The 11,595-nt window shown below is 35.0% G+C and overlaps 1 protein-coding gene across 1 annotated transcript; it reads left to right on the top strand.

Moving 5' to 3' along the window:
- Window positions 1–3,946: 3,946 nt before the first annotated feature.
- Window positions 3,947–11,144, top strand: LOC100262278 (mechanosensitive ion channel protein 6). The gene is made up of 5 exons (XM_059735802.1): window positions 3,947–6,506; window positions 7,863–7,986; window positions 9,177–9,470; window positions 9,585–9,787; window positions 10,446–11,144. Exons 1-5 carry the CDS (start codon window positions 4,606–4,608, stop codon window positions 10,744–10,746), a joined length of 2,823 nt encoding a protein of 940 aa, XP_059591785.1. The 5' UTR covers window positions 3,947–4,605; the 3' UTR covers window positions 10,747–11,144.
- The last annotated feature ends 451 nt before the right edge of the window (window positions 11,145–11,595 follow it).

Here is an 11,595-nt window from a genome sequence, read left to right as displayed (position 1 = left end):
GCTAATCAAACCACCTCATTTAGCTTTAAGAAAAAACCAAGGTCCCGATTTTGTAGGTGCGAAACTTTGCATCTTAGTCATCAAACTGTAGCTGGGCCTGTGGTTTGATGCAGTTTGCTTTCGTCACGTTCGAGATGGAACCCACCCATCAAGACAAGGCAACAAATTTTTAAGGAACCATATGACTTTGGGGCCAGCAGCTATGGCGCTTTTTGGACAATGGACATGCCTAATATTCTTTAGTGTGGGATACCATGTCATGTTTCGTCCGTTTGAACACTTTTAGAAGCACCTTTTTTTTCCTTTTTCAAACAGTAGATTAGAGTCCTTTTCAAAACGGAAAATTCCACACTGGTAGCGAAGATTACGGTCATTTAAAAAAATGGAATTATTACCTTCCCATGAAAAATGGTCATGCGCCTAAGGTGGGTTTTTAAATATTATAGCTCTCTAATGTTATTTTTTCAACAAAATAATTAAAAATATAAAATATAAAATATTTAATAGGAATCTAATTATAATTATTTATTATTTTAAATAGAAACGTAATTATTTTCACTTATATTTTTAAATTTTATTAATACCAAATATTTTGATAATTCTAATTTATCTTTAACTTTAAAATAAAAAAAAATAAATAAAAAATTGTTCGCTAATTGTATAAGGGTAAGTAAAAGGAAAAGATTTCTTTCTTCTCCTTCTTCTTCTTTTTCATAATTCTTGTATCTCTAGTTTAAAGCTTTCTAATAAAATATTTTAATGTTTTCATTTAAAAATTTTTGCTATTAAATTTAAAAATAAAAATAGGTAATCAAAATATAATTTTCTTTTTAAATTTTTAATTAATTATAAAGACAAAAAATAAACACAAAAGTATCAAATATAAAATATGTTACATGATATATAAATAAACCAATAAAATTATATTTTTTTACTCTTTTTCCAGATATGATGGAAATCATGTAATGATTTCATATAAATTCTTTAAATATTATCCGTTTTGAACCTGTATAAATCATCACAACTTTAAACGTGTCCATATGAGTAGGAGGTATCTTTTTCCTTTTTTTTTTGTTTTTTTTTTACATGATGTGGAATATCACATCATCGAGTATCTTTCATATTTATTTACTTTTAAAAAAAGAATAAAAAGAAAAATAGTCATCAGCAGAAGAGCAAGGTTTGACATAATATTTGTCGTATAGCTAAAATCTCGTATAATTTAACCATAAGCTATCCCTTTCAATGACCATCTTTGTCACTAATGATATTGATATCATGACACGTTACCATACTGTGAATGAGAAGCCAGTTGTAGTCATGGAAAATTGAAAAGAATCCCAACAAAATAGCACACCTAAACCTTACTGACTATTTTATATAAATATTTTATTCAGTTGTTTATCAGGAATATTTATTAGTATCTCTCAAGATGAGATTAAATATCATTAGACCTTAAAATAATGTTAAATTTGTAGGAGTGAGAAATCTTAAATTAAGCATTTACATGTGACATTAAAAAAAAAAAAAAAAGGATTAAGGGTTTATTTGATAATTATTTTTAAGAATAGCTTTCTATTTTTCATGATAATTTTTTTTCATAAATATTAATTATTTTCTGTTTTCCGTTCTTAAAAATAAAAAATGAGATATTTTTAAAAAATAGTTTTTAGTTATATTTTATTGTTTTTACTTATTTTCTAAGAATTGATTTAAAAAATAATTACATAAAAAGTCAAATGATGAAAATTCAAGCATTATATATAAAAATTATTTTTAAAATATTAAAAACATATTAAAAGCATTTTAGGTTCTCAAACAAATTTTTGTTATATAAAACATTATAAAATGGTTTTCAAAAACTATTTTTTATAATTATTTTTAAAAACAGTTGTAAAAAATTACCTAAATTTTTATTAAATAATATTAATATTATTTTTAACTTCAACTTTAGCTAATAACTGAAACTAAAAATAAAATAATATTTTAAACTGGGTTAAATAAATTAATATTTAAGTTTTAATTTGACTATTAAAACTTAAAAATAAACATAATTAATGCTATAAAAATAAAAATTAAATATAATTGAAATTAAATATTTCCAAATTATTTACTTTTTATATGAAAATTTTGAAATAGATAACATAATTTTAAAATAACATATAAACATAATTTATTCGCTTTTTTTTTCTTTTTTTCTCACATAGTTCCTCAAATTTTCTATAACCAAACGTAGCATAACCACTGCTTTATGAATCGCACAACAAATATTTGTGATATTTTCTTTTTGGTTTAATCCACTAGTTGACTTCAAACTAATAAATGTCATCCATTTGTCCTTAAATTAACTAACTCAAAACGACATTCCTTTTGTCGTTTTCATGTCCGCTCTCATTATCAGACTATCAGTTTCGCCCCCGCGTACGTTTAATTGAAGATCACCATACTCTCACGGTCTCACCCGATGAGTCGGTGACTGCACCACCTCCGCTGCGATTCTGCCACGTGTTTGATTCTCGTCACTAAGGTAGTCAAAGGCCGGTGACTGTTGCCGTTCTTAAATTGAATCTTGTGTACATTTTTAGTGGTCCTATATTATTAAAATGTGACGCACCGCATAGAGACAAAACACGTGTTTCGGGACTGAATATGGCTCGCTGTTCCACGCCACGAGGTTGTCATTCCCATTTTGCCCTTAGTCTCAGTACGGCTTTAAATTACATAAATACCCTGAAGAATGTAGCACGACTTTGTTTAACTTATACACGACGGGTATTTTAATTTTTTGTTATTAGAATTAATTAAAGGTTGTAGTGACTATATTAATTTTTTTATTTATTATAAATCCAAATAAAACTTTTATGAAAGTGGTATTTTCATTTGCTTTCATATGAAGTTTTTTAAGTCATGTATTAATTTCACAAAATTACAAAGCTAATACTTATTTTAAAAGGATTTTTTTGGCTTATTGAAATCTAATTCAAACAATTGTCTTGAATTTGACTATTTCAATGACACAAATATTAGCATTAGCAATTAAATTATGGTGTTACAATTTATTTAAAAATAGTATAGTTCAACTAATAATAATAATAATATTATTATTATTATTAAATTAAATTTTTGGTTAATTTTATTTACTTTCTCTAAAGTTTTAGCTAAATACATCAAACTCTCATAAATTTAAAATTTCATCAAATATATTTTTTATCATTTTCATTTTTTGTTTTCACTCAAAATAAGGAAAGATGTTTGATGAAATGTTAAACCTAGGATTTTAGCTCAAGGGCAACTTCTAAGATATATGTAAATTATTTCAATTATAAAAAAATATATGGGTTTTAGCCTAATGACTTAGTCTAAACACTTTTCGGGGACATAAATTGGTTTGTGGTTATTTTTTAACATTTTCAAAGGGGCAGGTGTCCCGTTTAACCTAAGCCGAGTATATATTTCATACAAACTTTCAAAAAGGTAAATAAAATTAATCCCATAAATAATCTAATTTTTTTTATTAATGCCTTTCCTCACAAGTAAAAACTATTCATTGGGAATTAAACTTCAAACATAAATAAATATATATATATATATACACACACAAAATCTAGACCATAGATTTTTCCATAAAAATATCCTATTTAAAAATTGAATTAAAATTTCCCAGCACTATGAAAATAGAAAAATTATTAATATATTTCCAAATGTGAAAAAGAATTCCTAATTTGCACCACTTTAACTTTTCCTATTTCACATGTTTCATAATTCGCCGAATTTTGCCAGCAATTTGTTTGTCTATTTCCAATCAAAATTATTAAGCCACAGCGGTATGGCACAAAGCGGTGGCACAATCGTAATTACCTGAAAAACGAGGTGGATTGTGTACAATCCGAAAACGCTGCGTTTTAACCACAGGAACCGCGTCAGGGCGCTTCTTCTCCTCAGCCACCTGTTCGCTGCTGCACACTCGATGACTCTATTTCTCTGCAATTTTCATTCTCTCTTTTTAATGCTCTGCGTACACGCGTCAAATTCTAGATTTTTTTCCCCGAGAATCGCAGAGAAAACCAGGGTGCTATTTTCCTTGGTTTCCAAACGCATGCTTTTCTATCTTGCATTGCGGTTAGAATAGGAAATTCGAGAGTGTTGCAGGGCGATTTTTCCTCTGTGTCTCTGTAGATTTCAAGTTCTATGCGCGTCAAACCGAGTTTTGCTGAGAAACGCAGAGGAAATTAGGGGTTTTTTTTTTCTTGGTTTCGGAACGCAAACTTCTGCTCCTTACATTGTCATTGGAGCGGGAAATTTGAGAGTTTTTAGAAGCGATTTTCCCTGCAGTTTCAAGCTTTACTCTTAAGGCAGGGAAAATAAGGGCATTGTTTTATTGTGGTGCAAACGTAAGTTATGTATGTTGCATTGGCGATTAGAAAATAGGAAATTTGATAGGATTGTGAAGCGAGTTTCCTTTTATTTCTCTGCAAATCGGGAGATGTGCAGTTTTGATGAGAAAAGCAGAGAAAATTAGGGCGTTATTTTGTTGTCACACAACGCAAGGCTGATACCTTGCATTGCCGTTAGAGTCGGAAATTTGATCGTGGAGCGGTCTTGATCATGATGGATTCTCTGAAGAAGTCGATTAAGTCTCATGGTTCTTATAAGAATACGAAAATCTCGGCTGGTGGACCTGACGATTCGATTGGTGAACAACAGCCGATTTTGATGCATCACAATGGTGACAGAACGAGGTCAGGAGATTCTGGCGAGGTTGATCGGAAAGAGTTTATAGTGAAGATCGACGGCGAGGATGAGGGTGGCAGAGGCCGCAGCAGCAGCGGCGGTGGTGGTGTCAGCGGCAGCAGTGGTAGCCGTGGTAGCAGTGGTAGCCGTGGTAGCGGTGCAAGCAAGATATGGAGAGAACCGAGCTATGAATTTTGGAGAGATGGAGGCGAGATTGAACGAAAAAGTGGTGGGAGTTTTCAGTTCCAGCAGCCGTTGGCGACGGAGGATCCACCGTCTAAGCTGATTGGCCAGTTCTTACACAAACAGAAAGCGTCGGGTGATTTTTCTCTTGATATGGATATGGAAATGGAAGAGCTGAGAGATGAGAAGAGCGAGCCTCCGATGCCAGAGAGTAACATGCACCCAATGATGTCATCCAGAGAGATGAAGGTATCGTTTCAACCTCAGACCACCGGAGCAGATGAAATGAGATCTGAAACCGTTAGAAGATCCTACATCGATAAGGAAGGTTCCGATAAGGATGGTTCTGATGAAGATGACATTAAACGAGACAATTGCGACAATCCGGATGGTGAAGTTTTGATGTGTACTTCAAACATGGAGTTTCAAAGGAAGTCGACTTTGTTAAGAAACAAGACCAAGTCAAGGTTGGCAGATCGTACCGAATATGTAATGAAGTCCGGGTTAGTGCCCAAATCAGGTCTGTTGCCAAAGTCTGGGATGTTGAAATCAGGATTGTTGGGGAAATCTGAGGAAGACGAAGAAGATCCGTTCTTCGTGGACGACCTACCCGAGGAGTTCAAGCGGTCAAATTTTAGTTTTTGGACTATTCTTCAATGGTTAATTCTCATTTTGTTGGTGGCAGTATTAGTTTGTAGTCTCACGATACCTCTATTCAAGGATAGGATTCTTTGGAAACTCAGGTTGTGGAGATGGGAAGTGATGGTTTTGGTATTGATATGTGGTAGATTAGTTTCTGGCTGGGGGATACGGCTCGTGGTTTTCTTTATTGAAAGAAATTTTCTTCTTCGGAAACGGGTATTGTATTTTGTGTATGGATTGAGGAAGGCAGTTCAGAATTGTCTGTGGTTGGGTCTTGTTCTGATTGCTTGGCATATTATGTTTGATAAGAAGGTTGAGAGGGAGACAAAGAACGATTCTCTTAAGTATGTAACTAAGATTTTGGTATGCCTCTTGGTGGGTGTCTTGTTATGGCTACTAAAGACCCTCATGGTTAAGGTCCTTGCATCTTCCTTCCATGTGAGCACATTCTTTGATCGAATTCAGGAGGCTTTATTTAATCAATATGTGATTGAGACTCTATCGGGTCGACCCTCGCTTGAGATACAGCACCATAAGGATGAGGAGCAGAGTGTTTTGGCTGAAGTTACGAAGCTTCAGAATGCAGGAATTACAGTGCCCCCTGAACTCAGGGCAGCTGCCCTCCGGCCATCGAGTGGGAGGGTGATAGGGAGCGGAGGTCTCCAGAAAGGCTCTGTAGGAAAAAGTCTAAGACTGTCAAGGACAATTTCAAAAAAGCAAGATGAGGGGATAACAATTGATGACTTGCACAAGCTTAATCATGAGAATGTTTCTGCCTGGAACATGAAGAGGTTAATGCATATGGTGCGGCATGGGTCCCTTGCTACACTGGATGAGCAAATTCATGATTCAACTCACAAGGACGAGTCTGCAACGCAGATTAAGAGTGAACATGAGGCAAAAATTGCGGCAAGGAAAATATTTCACAATGTAGCCAAGCCAAATTGCAAGTAAGTTATTATTGGGTTTATATTTACCTATTTTTCTATGACATATCTGCCCAGCATTTTTTCTGATTCCATTCTATGATCGGTTGTGAATGAAATGACACTTTTCGATGACATCTGTTATTTTTTTTTCCATTTTGAGTCTTTTAACAAATTCTCTGAGGTGATTGTTTTGGTGAAGAAAGTTACCCTTCTAGAATAATACTTTTGCTTTTATATGTTTTCAGGATGGACAGTATCATGTCTGGGAAAGTCGTGCCCATAACAGAAAACATTCCTTTTCGTTTTGTATTTCAACACAACCTTCCCTGTCTCCATGAAAACGGATAGTTCGTTTTCTCAAGGACACGAAAGGCTTGTTCGTTTTCTCGAGTACACGGGTGTTTGTGCTCGAAACCTATATCCATTACACTGATGTGGGCTGTTAAAATTGGTTCTTTACTTACATGGCTAGAAGCTTTTATCCCTCCCTGATACCAGTGTTTTGTCTTGTCATCTTTGCTTACTTTAATGGTGAATTTTATTTTTGGATGGGAATTATGGTTATTTTTGCATTTTTAAAATCAAATGAAGCTCTTTTCAAATGCATGACCATACATTTTCCTGTGGAGGATTGAACACCTCTTGGATATCCTGCAAAGTCCTTGTTGTACCAATGAACAGCACCCAGGCCCTTTCTCACTTGACTTTTTGCATGACACTCTTTTTAATTTACTGATGACTGTACTAAAATTTATGTCAATCATCTTATTAAAATAGAAAGCATGCAAACAAACATGTTAGTACATGGTAGTTCTAGTCTCCTAGATGGTGCAAATAAGGAGATATTGGAATATGTTACCACTTTCTACTTCTAGATGCAATCTCCTTTGGGATGCTCTTAGCGCATTGTTAGTGGTGTATACCATTCTGCTTTTTGTGGCAATTGGCTGAACTGAGAGAGGTACTTGCATGGTGACCAATAACAGCAAGAGAAGTCCAGAAGGTCATAAAGTAGGAGCAACAACTAGTAAAAATTAATGTATCTGCTGATTGCTTAATCTTTTGTTCATGCAAGGCCTTTGATTTATAGGTCCACTGCACTAAGAATTTGTGTCTCAAAAGAGACTTAGAGCTTAAATTCCCAGCTCACCTTGAAATCATATTTGTTTTAAATGTTATTATTGTACTGTCTCACATGATTCTACTTTTCACTCTGTTTCCTGTTCATGTCATTGACCTCGTGTTATGTGGACTATTATACAATTCAACTACTAATAATCTCTTTAATGGTTCATCTGTCATGTACTCTGAGTCATCTTCATTTATATTTTATAATCATTTTCAATTTATAAGGGTCTTGAATGTTTTGTTTGGTAGATACATTGACCTGGAGGATATAATGCGCTTCATGCGAGAAGATGAAGCTTTGAAAACCATGAGTCTGTTTGAAGGAGCATCCCAAAGTGGGAAAATCAGCAAGTCAGCCTTGAAGAACTGGGTGGTAAGAACTCTTTGGTAAATTATTTCTTTATTGTTTCCTTCATATTCTTTTGCCATTTCTGTAGTTACCACAGGAAGTGATTCAGTGGTATTGTATGTAGCAATGGGATTAGATTCTGACCAGAACCTATTAGTTTTGAACCCAGTGCCATCAGATGTCAATTCTTTGATGATATAACTAACTCCAGTAGTCATCAACACAGAATTAAGAGAACAAAATTCACCTGCTGCTCAGGTAGCAGGACTTCCTGCTACCAGGATTTGTCAGCTTTTTAAAATGTACACATGTTAATAGAATCATAGACATAGCATAAGTCATGTGACTAGTGAAATGATTTGTACTTGTTCTAACTTCGCATATGACCCCATTTGCCTGTTTTTTTTAACCATATCAAAGAATTTTCTAGCCACTCCATATTGAAGAATTGTTTGGGAACTAGGCCTGGAGATTTATTGGAGGACCAGGTGGGTAGAAAAGCAGATACATGTGACCAAATGAGTAAAGATGATGTCTCTTTCTGATGTACGAAGTGAGGATAGAGAGCTTGTTTCAAATTTAAAGTAGTTCTTTGAAATAAATTTGTTAAAGAATTTACAAGAAATAAATATAATGGAATTGGGCGGTATTAGAAGGGGTTCAATTATCTGATATATTCACATGACTTGGGGGCGTATATAGATATGTGGACATTTTAGAATGCTTTGTCTCAGAGAGTTGGAAATTCTCCACCGGAAAAGGCTTGACTGCTATAACAAAAAGGAAGGGGGAAAAGGATACACACGAGCACACTCCACTTGTACCACAAATACATTGCAGGTCCTGTACAATGGATTCTAATTGTTCCAATCTCACTGAGTCAGGGTTGTTATGTTGGGTGATTTTCATGTGTGGGCTTGGATGGGAATGGGGAGTGGGATTTGAACATAAAGTGAAAATTATGATTTTATATTGATTTGGTATGAAAATTTAAATGAATCTTTCCAGTTTTTCAATACTGCTGGACTGAGGTTATTTGTTCTTTTACCACTTATTCAGAACAAGGCATTTTCGATTTCCAATAAACCCTCATCTATTTGAACAATGTGAGCATCCACACCTCATGGATGCATAAATATGAATTTGCAGATTCTAACACGCAGCACCTATTTTTTACTCGCTGATTGATAATGTGTAAGCCTTGGCTGTTTCAGGTTAATGCTTTCAGAGAAAGGCGAGCACTTGCTTTGACATTGAATGACACAAAAACAGCCGTTAACAAACTTCATCAAATGGTGAATGTTGTAGTTGTCATAATCGTATTGATCACCTCGCTTCTTATACTAGGAATTGCAACAAAGCAATTCATGACCTACTTAAGCTCTCAGCTCCTCCTAGTCGCATTTATATTTGGAAACACCTGCAAAAATATATTTGAAGCCATAATCTTCTTATTTGTGATGCATCCTTTTGATGTGGGTGATCGGTGTGAGATTGATGGAGTTCAGGTACAAACAGTTGAAACTTAGTTTCATGATCATATATCTTTTTGTGTATCCATATCTGATGCATTTTTTTTTTCATCCATTCTGGGCTCTAACTCTCATTCAAATGAGGTTCAGATGATAGTGGAAGAGATGAACATCTTGACTACTGTCTTTCTAAGGGGCGACAACCAGAAGATCGTGTTCCCAAACAGCACTCTTGCTACAAGGCCCATTGGCAATTACTATCGTAGTCCTGACATGGGAGATTCAGTTGAATTCCTCGTCCATATTGCAACTCCAGCAGAGAAGATTGCCATCATAAGACAGAGAATATTAAGGTACAGGAAAGCATTCTCTCACTTTTCCTTTTGCCCTCTTCCTCTTTGTTTCACTCTTATACTGTCTTCTAAAACTGGGTTTGTGACAATCATTTCATTGCTATAATCATTCCTGTATCATATCATCCATATTACATTTACACCTACCGACAAATGGCTTTTGTTTGGTGCATCAATACACATTTAAATTTCTTAGAACAAATAAGAGCTGCCCAAGCTTGGATCCCTGCAAAATTATGTGGAAAACCAGCTCGGTTTCAATTGATTAGGAACTTGAACTTTTTAAACAATTAGTCTGCAAAATTATTATGACCAGTTTACCTATTTGCATAAGAATGAGCAGATTTTAAAGTCTTGTTTTAGATGGCATTTAGTTTCTGCATTCAACAATCCTGTATTTTAGAAATGCCTTTATTGGATATAAGAATGATTATGACATTTTGATAATTTTTAATCAAGTAAAAATCTGCTTCAAAATCATGAGTCCCTCTACTTTGCAAAATTGTTGAAAATTTCTTTAAACATTCTTAAAATTTATGTTTCACAAATTTTATTTTTTAGTGTTTGAAAAGTTCTCCCAAACAGGACTTAAATCAATCTATATATTTCCTTCTGATTATATAAGTTTAATGGACTGAATCTTATGATGCCACTGCAGTTACATGGAGAGCAAGAAAGACCACTGGGCTCCTTCACCCATGGTTATTGTAAAGGACTTGGAGGGGTTGAACCAGCTGAGGGTGGCGGTTTGGATGAGCCACACAATAAACCACCAAAATATGGGGGAGAGGTGGACAAGGAGATGCCTTCTGGTCGACGAGATAGTCAAAATTCTGAGGGAGGTCGACATTGAGTATCGCATGATACCGTTGGACATCAACGTCCGCTCCATGCCCATGCCATCCCCTGTGACTTCCAGTCGCCTTCCCCCTTCCTGGACAGCTAGTGGCGGAAACTGATCAAAAGCTTATACCTTTCGCTTTGATTCAGGTCCTTGAGAGGCTTCAAGCGCCATGGCTGCAATGCCCAAGCGCCAACCACCACTGCTGGAGATGGGGTTCATGGAGAAGCGAGATGAGATGACAGGGAAGCTCCAAGCGGCTTCTTCGGCAATACAGAGCTGCTCGCAGGAGAATGGAGAGAGGGTGATGTTCCATTTCTTCACCCTGCACTCCTGCCTCTTCTCTCTTCATCAATAGATTTTTAGCTTTTCCATTTTTTTTTTCTTTTTCTCTGCATTATTTAAATCACTCTTTGTTTATCATTAGACGGTGGAAACTAAAAAACAAATGTAAGGATTGGTCACTTTAAGCAGTAGAGTTCTTCTTTTGGATCTTCCCATTCACTGGGGAAGGGAGATGATTCATTTTTGTTTTTGTCATATGGGATGTGGAATGTGTTTTGAGGCGTTTCCTAGAAAAATGATTGTCAAAAAAATTACCTTTGGGATTCACTGCTATAAGCTTCCGGATGAGTAAAGGCCCAGAAATGGGTGTGTTATGTAGGATGAGCACCGCTATAAGCCATGGATGAGTCAAGGCCCTGAGATACGTGGGTTACGTGGAATGGGTTAAGCCATGTAATCCGAATAGTTAGCCCTAAGATAAGTGATGTCGAACCATTTAAAATTGACTTCAGCGACACTCAATTGATTTTTGGATAAGATGGTTAAGTACTTGATCGGAAAAATGGTTTAGTGCTTCTTCCTGATATAGTGTGAATGTGAAATAAAAAAAAAAATTAATATGGGAGAACTTTTTTATTTTCAATCTAAATTAATCAAAATATAATTTATTTTATACTAAGAG

Source organism: Vitis vinifera, chromosome 3 (assembly GCF_030704535.1).
Source record: "Vitis vinifera cultivar Pinot Noir 40024 chromosome 3, ASM3070453v1".
In the NCBI taxonomy this organism is placed as follows: Eukaryota; Viridiplantae; Streptophyta; class Magnoliopsida; order Vitales; family Vitaceae; genus Vitis; species Vitis vinifera.
Note: the sequence above shows the minus strand (reverse complement) of the source record. Positions and strands in the feature narration are given on the sequence as shown.